The sequence below is a fragment of the Astyanax mexicanus genome, chromosome 11 (genome assembly GCF_023375975.1).
Source record: "Astyanax mexicanus isolate ESR-SI-001 chromosome 11, AstMex3_surface, whole genome shotgun sequence".
NCBI lineage: Eukaryota > Metazoa > Chordata > Actinopteri > Characiformes > Acestrorhamphidae > Astyanax > Astyanax mexicanus.
Window position 1 is genome coordinate 32,200,501 of NC_064418.1, and position 16,701 is coordinate 32,217,201.

The following is a 16,701-nucleotide window of genomic DNA, read 5'->3' on the forward strand; positions in this document are numbered from 1 at the left end:
TGCTATAAATGATCCTGGACGTACATACAGCAATGTTTAGCAGCATCTGCAACAAAGATTCCAATGGTGAAAAATGCCCTATTGATTCTTTTGAAGATGCTCTCTATATAACATACGCTAAAGACTTTTCTATGCAGCACGATGCCATGGGAATCAACCTGTATGATTCTATCACTCTCTATCTGTCAGCTTGCGACCTCTACCGGTCACATGTACACATGCAATTTCAGCAGGATCCTAAAGGCCTGAAAGTGCCACATATTGAATTTCACCGTGGCCTTTTATCGTGACCGAAGCGATACTAGAATCTTTCACCATCCTGCTCAGGTTTTATTTATTACACTGAAACGACTAATGGGGTCTGAGGATTTGAGCTCGTGGGCCATTAGCATGCATGCTCTGACTTCAGGCAGGCCCCTTCAATAGAGCTGCAGGATAAACCAGCTACACTAACTTTGTGGCCTTAAAAATGTCATTTATATTCTGTCTTACTAGCAGCATTCCTCCACCTGTGTGTGAGAGAGACATAGCAGAGAGATTTAGCAGAGCTGTAAATATGGGTCAGTATCAATATAACATGTATTTTGTGTCTGTTTAAATTTCATACAACACGGTGTAGGTCAACAATAAAAATTTCAAGTCTAAATAAACATGTTAACAAATTTTGAACAAATATTTTTTAATAAAAATAACAAGCTATTTAAACGTGTCCAGGAATTCACAGTCCACCATGTCATTTTGGGATAGCTGCCCTTTTAAAAAAGTAACATTAGAGGTCAGTGACATCACACCCTTCAGTTTTATTTCCAAAAGACTGAAGACACTTGCTGCATGTTGAGAAATGAATAGTATTAATATCAACTAATATTTCTAAGATGTCTCAATATTTAGTTAAGGTAAAGCTTATGCTGGCCACCCTGTCATGGTAAAAGATCACCATTATTTTAGACAATCACCAAGGTCACCATGAACAATGAGGAAAAATGATGACAGTTAGCCATGATATGTAATAAAAAGTGAACCTAAGGTTTATTTAACCCCTTTACATGCCTTAGAACGTATACAGGCTACAAGTGTTGGTGATACAAAATATTTTTCTATGCAGTAAAATAGGTTATTCACATTCTGAAAAAAATAAGGCTTTAAAAACTCCTACGGGTTACATGGAGAAGCTGCCTATTCACTCTCTACTCCACTTAAAAATTCCAGATCAGTAACAGGAATCAAAAGCAAATTCTGCAGGTTTGAAAATGGGCATAAAAACTAGACAACCGTTACAAAAGCCTTTTACATTAAATGGTTAAGCTGGGAAAATATTATTTCTGTGCAGACTTAAGTAATTTTTAGTTATTATTTGGTATGGGACGCCAAAACGCGCAGTATTCTGATAAAGACCCATATGGCTGCAGCTAAATTTAGCTAACTAGTTTTACATCGAGTGACACGTAAGTCCCTCCATGACGGAGTCCCCAGGCGACTAGGCTATAGGCCCACTGTGTGTGAAACTACACAAAGAATCAAACTTTTTTTCTGTCTCCTTTTCTCACTTTCTTACTGTTTCTGCCTGTCTCTCTCCCTCTCTCTCTTTCTCTCGAGCGCGTCCGTGATTGCGCGTGCACGCTTGGCAGCTCCACGTCGACATTCTTCCAGCTGCGGAGTCCGGTACACGGGAGAGAGGGAGAGAGAGAGGGGAGAAAGAGACGAAATCACCTCACCAACACCGTCCGCGGCCTCAGGAAGGACGTCAAGTGCCAAATTAACGCAGAAAAGCTTCGCTGGCTCTCACAGTCACGGCTGCCATATTTGGACACGGCGTTTTTATTTTTTATTTCTTGCTTTTTTGCATTTTCTCTTTCGCCTCGTGCAGCCTGTAACGTGCTGAGTTGCAGCTGTGAGGTCCTGCAGGTAGGCTAACTGTGTTCTCTAACCCCTTTTTTCTTTTTTTCCCCAAAAAGAAAATATATGTATAGCCATATTGCATCATGTGTATGCATTTTAATGCATCTAACATATTCGTTTGAGTTTTCACTGTGTGTTAGTTTAAATCTTCCATCTGTTAGGCTATAAGTTGCGATTGACAAATGAGAAAGTTTTGCATGTGTTGCCACTGAAAAAAATCGATGTAAAAGTCGTGATTTTTTGTCATGATTCTAGCTGCTGTCAACTGCAAGGTCTCTCCAAGTTATTTCATGACGGCTCGTTAAAAGACGTGCAACACTCGTGCTAAACTTTTAATGCAACCAATGTGTATGTGTGTGTGTGTATGAGTGACAGGAAAAAAGTTAACTATTAGGCTGCTACTACTGGCTCATGCATATTGTTTTGGGTGTATTTTTTTTATTATAGTTAAAATAGAGGCTTATTATCCACAGCCCCCAGTCAGTTTAGACACGTCAGCTGTTGCACCTATCCGCCTGCAACAGTTGTTAACTTAACAACCTTGAGGCTGGTAAGTAAGACTCAGCACTCAGTAAACACTGTGATGTTCTCACATCTCTGTTTTACTGACCTGTCACTGTTTCATTTTGTCCCAGGTAACGTCGTTTGAGTTTATGCAAGCTAACAGTTATTGAAGTTAATGTGTGGCAGTGTGCGACTCCATATGTTGCTAGCTGTGTGTGTGTGTGTGAAGGGGGTTGGGGGAGAATGGGTCCAAGTTTCCAACTGTAGGCATCTTATCGTCCTTTAAATTCCTCTTACAGTCATTATGGGCCTGTGGAGTGCCTGCCTCTCTCTCAGCTCATATTCAGAAACTCATATGTTTCTGAAGCATTTTTTTTCTCTAATATGGCATGTTCTTTTCTAAATACTGCTGTTATTTATGCACATTATTTATACTTGCATGGTTAACTCATATTATCATTTTACTTGCTGTGATTTCTTGAAATCTAACCTGTCTCATTTTACCCCTCTGTTTGTCTGATTGTGATGACAGCGAGAAGATGAGAAGGCCCATAATGAAGGAGGTCTAGCGAGAGTCTTCTGTGGCTTTCCAAGTAAAGTTCTGTGATACACTCTGACTCTTAATTGTTTGCAGTCAGTGCATTACAGAACTTTGTTTTGGGAGTTTAAAGCTCTGGCCTGGAGGGAACAAGCATTACATCTGGAGGGAGGGATAACAACCCCCCATACACACACACACATTCACACAGACTCACACATACACACAAGTCCCCCGACAGAACTTAGCTCCATTCTCTCTCAGTGATCACACGCAAATAAAACATTCATGATCATTGTAATTGTCTCCCTTGTTCATATCACACTGTGCTTTGTAACATTTAACGAAGTACAGATACATAAACCCACTGAACCATAGCATTTTTATTAATTAGTTATTCTAATGCAGAAACCACTGTGATTTACTTTAAAATCTAAACTGTTTAATTCAAAACACTTTGTGGAGTCCCACAGGGTTCGGTTTTAGGGCATGTGAAATTGTTGTTAATTGTGGGAGTAGTGTAGTTATAAGAGCATGTAACCAGTGTATGCATCTGCGCTTATAATTGAAGGGGTTAGATCTAACAAATGAATAAACTCGGATCACAAGTGAGAGCGACAAATGCAAAAAATAAGATTTCTAGGAATGTTCTACTTAGTGTGTTATGATACCTCAAGCTCAGTTTGCAAGGCCTAGTGTCTTAAGTGTGTCAGAAGCACAGTGCATTAACAATCCACACGAAAAGTCTGTGTGTCGTGTTCAGTTGTGTGAATAACTCTATACCAGTCGCTGCTTAGTGTGAAAAGCACACTCCTGTAGCCTGGGGCTGTTAAAATGGAGAGTGTGAGGTTTGTGGTGAGTTTTTACACAGTCAGACCCACAGGAGGCATGCTAAACTCTTGGCTGATCTGAGAGCAGTTTTGCCATTTGGCTTTAAAACACTAAGGTTAGCACTTGGATAAAGGGAGCTGCTCCTATAACAGCGCAAAAGATCAACGTCTACCCAGACTAGCTCTTACCTGGCTTTCTCAAGAGGGTGCATGGCTCTACAGAAGGGCACAGGTAACAGGAGTAGAAGTAGGTTGCCACACCTTCTGGGCTTAACATACTCAACCCAAATTGCAGTTCCTGCTGTAGTCCCCCAGTGAAATGAAATTTGATATAATTGAAAGTAGCCTTACTACAGTCAGAATAGGGTGACTGGGTTTGTAAGAGGTCTGTTAGAAGGCACTTCAGGCCAGTGAGCACATTTGTTGCTCATTAGCTTTGCAAAAACGACTCTACCTCAAAAACCTCATTGTTTTATTAACATTAACTCACTAATTAATGAGTGACATACTTTGTGTCATTCAGAATAAAGTTTTCCTTTCTCCATTTTGCCGTCTTTCCATTTCAGCAGGGGGTGACAGTGTATATATATATATATATATATATATATATATATATATATATATATATATATATATATATATATATATATTGTCATACTGAAGCAATTAAATCTGTGTGAACAGCCTTTATAAGACAAAAGAAGCCTTGTAAAGATTAAAATGTGGCACATGATTATCGTGCACTATCCCTTTTTGCTTAGTTGTACATTGCCTAAAGGATAAAAGCTCAAACCAACAGATAAATGATTCCTCAGAGAACATTTATGTACGCTCAAGTGTGACGTTCCAAAATTCTGAACACTAACCAGCAATAGCTGGATTATACAGTATATGTAAAAAGATGTATACACTATCCCTGTTTCCAAAACGCAAGAATTGCTGGCCTGATGGAATTTGTTAGCATTTTACATAGATTACTAAACTTAAACAGACATGAATGGTTGCCTTCCTGATTCACAATTCTAACATCATAGGGGGCATTACTTTTGTTTCAGGCACAGCCATTATATACAACAGTATTGGGACACCTGCTCTTTGATCATTGCTTCAGAAAAAAAATCTGCTGCTTTTTCAGCTGTGAGGCTTAGATCACATTCAACAACAAGAGCGTTAGTGAGGTCAGGACATTGGATGATCAGCATCCCATTTCATCCCAAAATCTCCAACTTCACCCAAAAATACAGGATAGAGTCATTAAAAGGAGTGTCTAAAAACATTTGTAAATGTAGTATGTTACTACACAGCCCTTTTTTAAATATCTGTTACTGGGAAAAGCTAACAAAGTAAAAGACGAACTGATATGCAAAAAACTTGAAGTTAAAGATGACGCATTTCTTTAATATATATAAAAAAGCAAAAATCGTATTACTCCTTATTTCCATCTTTTACAGTTTTAAAAATAACAAAAGAGGTAATTGGCCTACAATTTGGTAAACCTGCATGGCCGTTAAACCGACTTGGGAAAACATTTTTTTAGCTTGTTAAGTCTTTTAATTCTTGTTTGGGGGATTTTTTCCATATTTCCTGGCAAAGGGTTTATTAGTTCTGTGAGATTGTTGGAACGTCCTGCTGAAAAGCCTTTCTTTGATAATTTTAATTTTATTTACAAGGTGATTCTTGCTTTAAGAACTTTTTGGTCCATCTACTAGTAAAATGTTCCTCACTGGCTGCAAAAGCATGATCTATTCACCCTGTGCTTCACAGTTGAAGACCACTTTAGGGTCTGGAGAAGTTTTCTAAAATCTTTCAGAAAATTCTAACAAAATTGCCAAATGACAATACAAACAGAGGGAATGGCTACAAGAAAATGATTCTGGTGTATTTCTTTCATTTTTGTGGGCATCCATTTAAATTGTAAGAACATGGTTAAAATGACCTGGCCATTCAAATGATGACTGCAAATTGATAGCCCACATAGGCTTAACAACAGTAATCTGAATATTAAATCTCTTAAGGTGTCCACATTTTCTTACAATGTTGAATATCTAATCTTTAACTTTGGGATCTTTATTTTTTTGGATAATTGTATAAATGCATACATAATAAAAAAAACTAATACTCTAAAATGTAGCGTGACTTGGCGTTATTATACTAATTGTACACTTTTCTACACAGAGAACTACATGAATCAGAGAAGGGCATCTGCTTGAAGTAGTAACTTATGTCATAATTATAACTTTATAACTATATCATAATTGTTTTGAACTCAAAATGTTTAAAGCATTACAAAGGATAATGTCAGAGCTGAATGGTAGTACATCACAATGCTTGACAAGAAATAAAATATGCTATGTGAAAAAACTTCTTTTAAACTTTTACATAAAGACTCCCCCATCACTACTTCACAGGAGGGTGAAGACTAGCACATGCCTCCTCCAATACATATAAAGTCAGCCACCGCCTCTTTTTCGAACTGCTGCTGATGCAGTTCTGATACATCAGCTCACAGAGGCCTTGTGCTAGCGACATCACAGATTGAAGTCTACCCACTCAGAGAGAGCAAGGTTAATTGTGCTCTCTCGGGGCTCTGGCAGCTGATGGCAAGCTACATGAATGGGATTCGAACCAGCGATATCTCTATCATATTGGCAGCGCTTTAGTCTTCTAGACGACTCATTATTTCACTAAGACACCAACAGTCAAGAATCAAAAATGAACTGAGCTGAGCCCCAGACCTTTACATACCCAATCAATGCCCTTGACCGTCACATTGGGATGAACTGTATTTGATGGTACAAAGTATGTTGTTTTTGTCAATAATGGTACAAAGTTTAAAAACTCTTTTTTTTTGGCCACACCCCCTCCCAAAATAAACAGCCATTCAGTTTTTATTGCCACTGAATATGGGAATTACATAAGATGTAAGAAATGGATAAACTGTAAAAAAAAAAAAAAGCTGCTTAAAAGATAGAAAGGAAATATGGACACATTTAGACATACACTGCTGTCTACGGCTGCGTCCGAAATCGCGTACTTCCATACTAAACAGTATGCAAAAGCAGTATGCGAGATGGGGTAGTGTGTCCGAATGCGCAGTAGGCGAGTTTGAGGACGCGAAAAGTTCCCGGATGACGTACTGCACCAGGAGAGATTTTTAAGTATACAAGCCCAGCACACTCCACCCGCTAATATTTCCCACAATCCACCGGGAGCCGCGCTGAGCTGAGAGACCCGGCAGTGAGCGGCGGAGCGGCAGAGGGGAGGAGAGAGGCACAGAGAGAGAAGTTTTTAAGGTGAGGATAGTCAGATATCCAAACTATTTTGGTGATATCAGGCTGTAAATGAGAGATTTATGAGGGTTAGTTTGAGTTAAAGTAGCGAGTTATAGGGGTGTGGGTTTATTATTAATGCTGTTGCAGACAGAATAACTTTAATTTCGTATCTGAACTGCTTTACTGAGCAGCGTTAGCCCTGTGCTACTGAGATCAGTTAGCTTAGATAAGAGTTATCAAACTTATCACAACTCTTTATTAATCTTCTGTTCTGCAGCACCAGCGTTTACTGACGCACTACAGCCCTGTATGCTGCTGCAGTTCTGAGGAGCTGGGGCAGGTTTAATTTAATACCGATCAGTCTGTATAAACTCATCTGAGAAAAAAGGCTGCTGATATCAGAGAGGCTTTTCAACAGACAGACAGACTGCCAAAAATCACATTAATAAATTATGACCAAAGTCTGACCATTTCATTTAGTTTTATTAAATAGCTAACTAACCAGTCAGGATGGTTAGACTTTTATGTTGTTCTGAATTTATATTTTATTTGTTTAATGCCCAAGCTAAACTGATTTAATCTGTGTGTTTTTCAGATTCAACTATCCTTCCTACTGGAGAGGATGAAGATGAAGAGAGGGAGAAAAATGAACAATAACGAATAAAACAATAAATAAAATCACTTAAAAGACTTGTCATTCTTGTATTTTGTGGGAAATGTATTTGTGTAAATATGCACGTGAGGGAAAAAATATTAAATAAAATTACTAAAATATTTTTTAATTTACATTTTATTGCCAAATCTGACTGCTTCTAGCATATTTTATTTAAATCAGTAATGCATATATGTTGGCCTTTATGTTTAATGCAGTCAGTAAAAGATAATGTATAACAATAAGGATCATGTGTTTAAATATTTAGGCTAGAAAAGGGAATTCTGAGGTGGAATTAATTAACATTTTGGTATTTATCTTTGAAACTTTTTGATAGTTGTTTTGTTGCATAAGCAAGTATTATTAATATACTTCATGAATGTTAAACAATCTGTTCATATTTATTATTAAATATTTCACATTTGAGGAAATATTAAGTTTTATTTACAATCAGTGTTTATTAGATAGAACTGGTTGGGGGTTTATTTATTAATAAGCTGATTAATTAGGTGATTTTAATGAAATTAATTTGAGTAAAGCTCTGTAAAGTGTGCCGCTGGTAGAGAGGGGTGAGAGGTGAAAGGGCGTCTAAGGTAAGATGGTGGATGTAGTGCGTCCGAGGCTGCGTGCGTACTGCGGTCTGGCGTACTGAAAAAGCGTACTGCTTTGCCCGGCGAGCAGTGCGTACTCACCCCAATCCAGTACGTACTGCTTAAGTACGCGATTTCGGACGCAGCCTATGTGTACACACGATCCTCATTTATGTGTGTGTGTGCGCGTGTTTGTGTGTGAGTGAATGTGTGTGACGGTGCGCGCTCGCTCGCACTACCTCACATCCTCCCTCGCGTTGGCGCGCGCCGCTGACCCCGGCCCCTCAAACGCGGAAGCGGCATGGCGTCAGACGGCCACATCTGTGAGCGCAGGAGAGCTGCAGAGAGAAGACTGAGAGTTATCAGCGGACACCTGCACCAGCGGGACCAGGATGGACATGTCGCCGTGTCTGCGCAGGAGTGCAAAGCCGAGGCGCCCGGAGACAACCCCGCTAAAGCCGCCACCGCTGCGATGCCGAAGAGAAGGTAGGCAGAGTGGGTGTTCTGTCGGGTTGTGATACCCATCGAAATGTGCTTCCCCACACGAGTGCGCATGCGCTGATACACGTTTTTAAATATATTTTCTTGTTTTTCAGGAATTCTTACTATATTATTTGGCATCATTAAACAACCGGAGGAGTTTGACATTTATGTAATGTGTAAATGTCATTCATTAGTTATAAAATATTAATAAGATAATAAAAAAATACAAAAACATGTTCCCTTATTTAACTGTGTCCCAAATATCCTACCGAGACTTCTGATGGGAACATTTTGAAATACGGTGCTTTTTCTGTCATTTTTTACTTTGAATATACGCTAGGTTAGCACAGTTTGACAGGGTGGCACAATTCGACAGAACACCCAGGCTGCTGGTAGTGGGGAGTGGGAGACAGCTAGGTTAGGATAGGTAGCTGTGTAGAGCTGAACCGAACGAGCCACCCAGTTAAACACAGCGGCTGCAGCAGCTAACGGCGGCTGGCTTACTGTCTTCAGTTAAAGGAGCAGAACGGAGAGATAAACACTGATAACATGTGAAGCGAAGCAAGACACACATCTGACAGTTAGCGTTGGATAGCTTGCAGGGCAATGACAGCATGCTAATGGGCGGGTTGTAGGTAGTAACTTAGCTGCCATACACTGGCTCTTAGACCCGGCTTAAGTTGGCTTCTTATTGCAATTATAAATTCCACCTTAAATAGTTGGCTTTTACCTGAGGGCATGTGTAGGCTCTTGTACGTAACGTGCCGCAGCATTTAAGGTGGATTGGAGTCCAAGTCAAAGAAGTCAGCTTCATGTTTGTTCATGGTAGCTAACCGCTGCCTTAGCAAGAGCAAAAAAGCTATTAGAAGACTTTTTAAACACAAAGTACTGTAACAGCCCATTGACATTAAGATACTGCATCTTATAAAGAGTAGTTTTAATGAAGTTACTGTGTAATTTGGGTCTTAACGTTTTGGAGCGTGTCGATAGTTTGCTAGCCAACTAAGCTAGCTACTTAGCTGTGTTAGCTTTATTGGTGGCAGTAGCAGGCTGTGGAAGGAGCTGGACATAGAATGGGGCTTTTCTTGTCAGATAAACAAAGTCTTCCTTTATCTAAGTCAAGTAGGCGCGGGGAAGGACCGTATACCGGCACGTGGCATAGTTATTTAGACAGAAACAAATTAGCTAATGAGGTAAGCAAGGTTATTAGAATCAGTGGCATGAGGTGCACAGGTGGTTAACTTCTGTCAAGCCAATCCCATTCATTATAAGCAGAGCACTACCTTGATTAATGACATGACTGATCATCCAAGCTTTTCTCACACAATTTAAAATCATGTAGTTTTAGCTGCGAGGTTCATACTTAGTCATATTTCCTCTATACTAACTTGTATGCGTTTTACATTTATAAACAGCTGTTTATAAAACAATGTAAATGTTCAGCATACCTTAAAACTACTATAGTCTAACAAAGAATGTGACCTCTCTACTTTTGACAGGCCACAAAGTCTTCACACATTTCTGCGCATGTCAAAAATACTGGCAAAGTGTAACTTTAATTTTGTACACAGAGAACCTTTGCTCTGATTGGATGAGAGCTCTGGTGGCCTGACTTCAGATTCCCAAACAGGAAAGGCAGAATTCCTTCTGGTGGGGTCATTGTGTAGTGACATCTAGTGTCAGACACTATTACAGCAGTCCTCATTCTTATCAAATCAATTTTTTTCCTATACATCCTTGAGCAAAACTCAGGGGGAAAGCAGCAGAAAGTAGGCCACTGTGTCAACAGTGAAAGTGTGACATTGACTTTCAGCAGTTGTGAAGTAAAGCCCTGATCACAGAGCTCTCAGAGATATATGTTCATGCATCTCTCCTCTCATATCTCAGTTGTACAGCTGTTGTAGTATTAATAGGAACTATAGAGAGTTCAGTAAGATATTTGTGTTTACTCTGTTGCCAAATTCTGAATACAGCATAGCTTCTCTGGTCATTCGTAGGTCAATGATAACATACACAAGAGTTTCCTGTGTGATTAGTGTGTGGCTTTGTCAGCTTGCAGTTGTGAAACAGGACTGACAGAAATGTCCAACAGTCCTTTTCAATTGTAAGTATGGTGAGGACGGTCCAAATCAGTACTCAGTCAAAATTGGCATCAACAACTGACTAGTTTACTATATACAGCTCTGAAAAAAAATTAAGAGACCACTTCAGTTTCTGAATCAGTTTATCTGATTCTGCTATTTATAGGTATATTGTTTTATTCTGTAAACTAAAGACAACATTTCTCCCAAATTCCAAATAAAAATATTGTCATGTAGAGCATTTATTTGCAGAAAATGAGAAATGACTGAAATAACAAAAAAGAAGCAGAGCTTATATACATCAAATAATTCAAAGAAAACAAGTTCATATTAATAAAGCTTTAAGAGATCAGAAATCTATATTTGGTGGAATAACCCTGGTTTTTAATCAGTTTTCATGCATCTTGGACTGTTTCATCTCCACCAGTCTTACACACTGCTTTTGGATAACTTTATGCCACTCCTGGTGCAAAAATTCAAGCAGTTCAGCTTGGTTTGATGGCTTGTGATCATCCATCTTCCAGAGGTTTTCAGTTTGGTAAAATCAAAGAAACCCATTGTTTTTAAGTCTCTTCTTTTTCCCAGAGCTGAATGTTAAATCTTTGCTGTGGATGCCTTTAACGCAGCGCTTTATTTAAAAGGCTAAGAAAATTAGCCACCAGCAGCAGGCCAGTTTATTATTTGTTGTGAATCTGGTTTGTAGATGGCTATTTTCAGTGTAAGTCTTTATTTGATTTAGGCAGATAGAAATGTGCTAGTGTTTTCTGTGTGTCTTAGTTTAGCCCACACAGTGTGAGCATCAGAGTTGAGGAAAAAAACACTAATAAAGTCAAACGTCAGGCAATTTGGTTGTAAAAAGATTATAATCTGTAATAAAAATCATCCCCATTTTATGATTTTTATGTTTGTTGTCATGGTTTTCATGGCTAACAAGGTTTGTTCTGAATCTGTTGTGTTTTGTTGACTGTATAACCACTGCATTGCGTTGAGTTGCTGCAGGGGCTAATGAGGTCAGCTTGCGGTCAGTGGTTTGTGAGGAGCGAGACATTACAGATGCCCTTCAGAACAGGTTTGAATGTTAGCACTTGGGTTCTGAAGAGCTCTCCCCCTTAGGGAGAATCCCGATTTAAGCTGTTGTTATCCTGCTAGCCCCTTACAAGCGTTTGAGAGAAGCTTGTCTTTGTCCTATATATACACACAGTGTATGGCACTGAGGAAAATCTGGGTCATTGTTTTATTACATTATACACAAAATAGAGGGTGTATTTTGAGGTGAGCTTTTTGAGCACCTTCAAATTTCTGAATGTAACAGTACTCAGAAAGGCTGATGTGCAGCTCTGTTTACTGTTGCTTGTTTAACAGAGTAAAGGTGAAGGCTTGTGGCCCTGAATATCAAGGTTCAGTAGTGTTTGCTGGTTAAAATGTTCTTTTATTTTGTATAAACTTGTTCTAGGGTTGCCTTGAGTGTGTGTTTAAGAAGGAACTTGTTTACAAAATAAGAAAGCCCTATCTGTTCTACTGTTCTTCCCCTATCTGCTTTGTTTTCTTGTTTTAGTTCAAAATTTTAGATGAATAGAAATTATAATTTAGGTTCATTAATTGCACATTCAATAAAATGGTGTGCTCATGTCCTGAATTATGCCCTTTAAAAGCTGTTTTTACAAAAGGAAAATTCCAACTGTTCTAATTTTCTGTAAAAGGCACGTTTTATTTGCCTAGTATAATTTATTTTACTCCAATATCAAATATTTGGAGTGCATTATTAATTGATAGACATTTTCTTGGATATAGAACAAATTCAGCTAAAGTAATGTTGGAAAAAAAAAGAAAAAAGAAAGCTTTTTTTAAGTTTTTTTGAAACACAATAAGCTTGAATGAAATCTTGATGAGGCTCAAATGAAATCTTCAACAATCTGTACCCAATTAAGTAGCATACACAAGTTATCTAAGCCCACTTTAAAGTTACTAGCGGGATTAATTCATAATTCTCATCCAATATCCAGTGTTAGCAAGAGCTACTGGATGACTTTAAAACCTAATTCATATAGCACTGTTTTTTATAGTGTATTTGACATTCTTTGCTTGCATGTGTTCTTTGTACGAAAGCTTATATATACTGATTGAGAAGTTGGCCTATTAAAGTTAAGTAGTTTCATTTTGCTCTTTAATGTAATCTCTATACTCCAGATTGTGAGTCATCAAATTCAGACTGAATCAAACAAGTTTGTTTGACAACCTCTATTGATTTTGAATATATTCCAAATTCCTCAGGCTAAAGTCAACCCAACCTTGTGGGGCAATATATAATAGAGTAGACAAGCAAAGAAGGGAAGCCCATCTGGAACATGCATGTTTGGTAAGAAATAATATATAACTAATGAAAAATCAAAATAATGATTAAAAGGAAGTTTATGATACACATAAAAATATTTATCCTTAGTGCATTCATTATAAATCTTAAGTTAAATTGACATATAAATCACATGAATTGCAATCTGTCTCTTCCGACTGAGTTGCATAGCTGTGTATCAGATTTCAGTACCACATATATGAATTGAAAAATGTACTTACTGCTATTCACACTACCACACAGGTTTGGGTTGCTTTTGTGTGAACTAGATGAACTAGATATAAATGGGAGTTCTCATGGCAATCAACATGCAGTCTGATAATGTATAAAATACCATCCTCTAACAGAAAGAATCTATCAGCTTGTTGGTTATGTTGTGTGTGTGGATGAACAACTATAATTCCTCCCTTGAAATGGATGTCAAACAGTATTGTCAGATTTGTATCAGTGATTTAAAAGCTGTTTATTAAATAGTAATTTATTTGTATTTTGGTGTCTCCCCAATAATAGAGGAGTCTGATCTTGTGTTGCTGGATATAAGTGTCTAACTATATTGCAAAGAACTGCATTGCCAGGTATAAAGATAGCTTTCAAGAACATTGTTGTAGTCTTCTTTCAGCACTGTCAGAATTTATGTGATATGGCTACCCATAGACACATAGCTCTACCCTACGTCTTTGTATTGTGCTGTGTTTTAGTTAGAGTATCTGTATACTGTCTGACTAAGAGTGTGTCTCAGTACTTTGAGGCCCTGATGGTTGCCTAACACCACTTCGACACATTTTCTAAATGATCTGAACTAATAGCTTCCCACACATTCCTCACTGCTGTTCATACAACTCCTCTAGTAGCTGGATTTTACTTCCCCATACGTTTCCCAAAACATCCTCACAGGTTCTGAATGTTCCCATGACATCACCTGAACCTCCGCACTCTTCCACCCACTTCATCATTTTGAGTCCTGTGTTTTGCATTAAGGTCCGTGTCTTGCATTGTATTTAGTTATTCACCAAAAGAAGAAGAAGACTCCTTCAAAGGTTTTATATAAGAATTTAAATAATCACCATCATTATAATGTTTTGGCTTTTGGTATTTTTTGTCACTGGGATAATCTGAATATATATTTTTAAATGATTCACTGATCTTCAAAATTTTAATAGTATGTCCAGCTGCTTGAATATTTTATTTGTAAAGCCACAGACAGGATAACTATGTTTACTACAGTTGGTGATTGCAGAATATTATTAAGGAAAAGCTATTTTGGCCAGTCTGCTTTTTGTTCTGTGCATCACATGATTTGAAATCTCTGGTTTTACTATTGTATGCTGATTATATTTTTTTTTAAACACTGAAAACATGGTTGCTTAAAACACACATACATGTGTGTGTTGTTTTATAGATTATTAAAATTGCAGTGTTTGCCTGATTTAATTAGTTTGAACGAGTAACAAAGACTGTTCTTTTTAGAAAACATCTACCTATGTGGACTGTGGATGAAAATGAGCAATTTGGGTGAATCTGGCATATTTACACTATGATATAATGATGCTTTTTACTCCTGGGAGGTTACCTAATTAACTTGAACAATATATTTGCAGAGTTCATACGGACATGAAAAACCTGGAAAAGTCATTGAATTTGAAAATTTCCAGGCCTGGATAAGTTTTGTAAAAATAAAAATACCCAAAAAGTTTTGGAAAAGTCAGGAAAATTTGGTCTACAAATCTTTGTGTTTAAGTTTATTGATGGATAAAATCTATATTTTGAGTTAATTCAGTAATTTAGCCGTATATAATGGAACTGACACGCATTTTATCATTAAAGATTGTGTGTGTCAATTTTATCTAATTAATTTTAGGCCAATTTCAATTATATAACCAATAACCAATTTCGATTATAGTTTTAGTTGATTTTTGGCTTTATTGCCCATGTCTGTCCATGTTTTAAAAATTGTATGGTCATGAAAAAACAAATTGTTCTTGTACAGCTTTTACACCAGAGAGCAGCAGGATCTTCCAAATGATGTTACCTTACATCTGTTTTACTGCTTCTGCATTTGAAGAACAGCTCTGTTTTGAAAGGCAGAGAGAAGCTTTTTTTAAACTTGCCAGACTGTTTGAATCCTGGCCACAGACAGACAGTGTGTCACTGTGGGCAGAGCTTGCAGTTAGCTAAGTCCTACAGCTAGGGCTGCCATGCTACTTGTTTCATCAGTATGCTGGTGATTCCATACTCGTCCACATTCCTGCATAGTTTAGCCTGTGTGCTTTCTGTAAGCTGGTGAGGTTCGACTCCAAACAGGGGCAAAGGGAAATAGTCCTCTGTCTCCTGTCACCTCTCCTCTGTTATTTACCCTGATCCAGGATGGCCTGCGTTCATCACTGATTCATATGCCTGTCGCCTCACCTGCTGCGTATGAGTTATAGCACAGGAGCTCAGATAAAATCATGAGTTATGTAGGTTATTTATTCTGCTCTCTGATTCGTGTCCATACAGATTGAACACCGTGATTTAGCGCACCCCCACCCTCCCCCTCCCTCTCTCCATTTCCATCTACCTGTCTTAGCATATTAACACACATCCAGACTCATTTCAGGCAGACTGAAATGTAGCTTAATATTTAACTTCTATTTATTTCATTTCATTTTCTGTACCTGTCTGTACCATGTCACAGTATGCAAAGTCAAGCAGTAGGAGAACTTTCATTTTCACCAATTCTCTCAGATGACTACATAACTTTTTTTTGTGATAGTTTTTAGTATTTTATGGAATACATACCACCACCTTGTTTCTACGCTCATTGTCTATTTTATCAGTTTTGTTACCATATAAGAGCACTTGTATTTCTATATTTACAGATTGTAGACCTTCTGATTCTCTGCATACTTTATTACCCTGTTCTTTAGAGGTCAGGACTGTTTTCAGCACTGCAGTAAGACACTGACATGTGTTGGTGGTGTGTTGGTTTGTGTTGTTCTGGAAAGTGGATCAGACACAGAATTGTTGCTGAAGTTCTTAAACACCTTAGTGTCACTGATGATCTGAGAACAGTCAACCAAGGAAAAATCATCTGTTGCTGCACCTTAGTGTTGGTCGTTTTTTTTTGGCCTTCTCCAGTGGTCACAGGATGTTGCTCACAGGATGTTGCTCACAGGATGCTGTTGGCTGGATATTTCTGGTTGGTGGTCTATTCTCAGTCCAGCAGTGACACTGAGGTGTTTAAAAACTCTAGCAGCACTGCTCTGTCTGACTCGTACCAAAATAACACAAACTAACACACCACCACCACCATAATTTTAATATCACTATCGTGATGAGTGCCCCACCCACCAAATAATAGCTGTACTGTGGTGGTCCTGACTATTGAAGAATAGGATGAAAGGAAGATAATAAAGTATCAGTGTGAATACAGTCTGAAATATTAGAACTATAGAGTGCTTCTATATGGCCACTGTATGACATAATACACAGTGAATGTAGGAATAAAAATATGGTGGTACTG

The 16,701-nt window shown here is 38.1% G+C and overlaps 1 protein-coding gene and 1 long non-coding RNA gene across 2 annotated transcripts in view; both read left to right on the plus strand.

Moving 5' to 3' along the window:
• The first annotated feature begins 376 nt into the window (after nucleotides 1-376).
• On the plus strand, nucleotides 377-3,242 carry LOC111194910 (uncharacterized). The gene is made up of 2 exons (XR_002651360.2): nucleotides 377-1,905; nucleotides 2,936-3,242. It is a non-coding gene; the product is annotated as an uncharacterized LOC111194910 (long non-coding RNA).
• Nucleotides 3,243-8,532: 5,290 nt separating this feature from the next.
• Nucleotides 8,533-16,701, plus strand: part of agps (alkylglycerone phosphate synthase) — a 50,756-nt gene continuing 42,587 nt past the window's right edge. Inside the window, exon 1 of the mRNA XM_049484871.1 lies at nucleotides 8,533-8,771. Within this exon, the coding sequence (XP_049340828.1) occupies nucleotides 8,587-8,771 (185 nt within the window). The 5' untranslated portion in view covers nucleotides 8,533-8,586. The remainder of the gene's footprint in view (nucleotides 8,772-16,701) is intronic.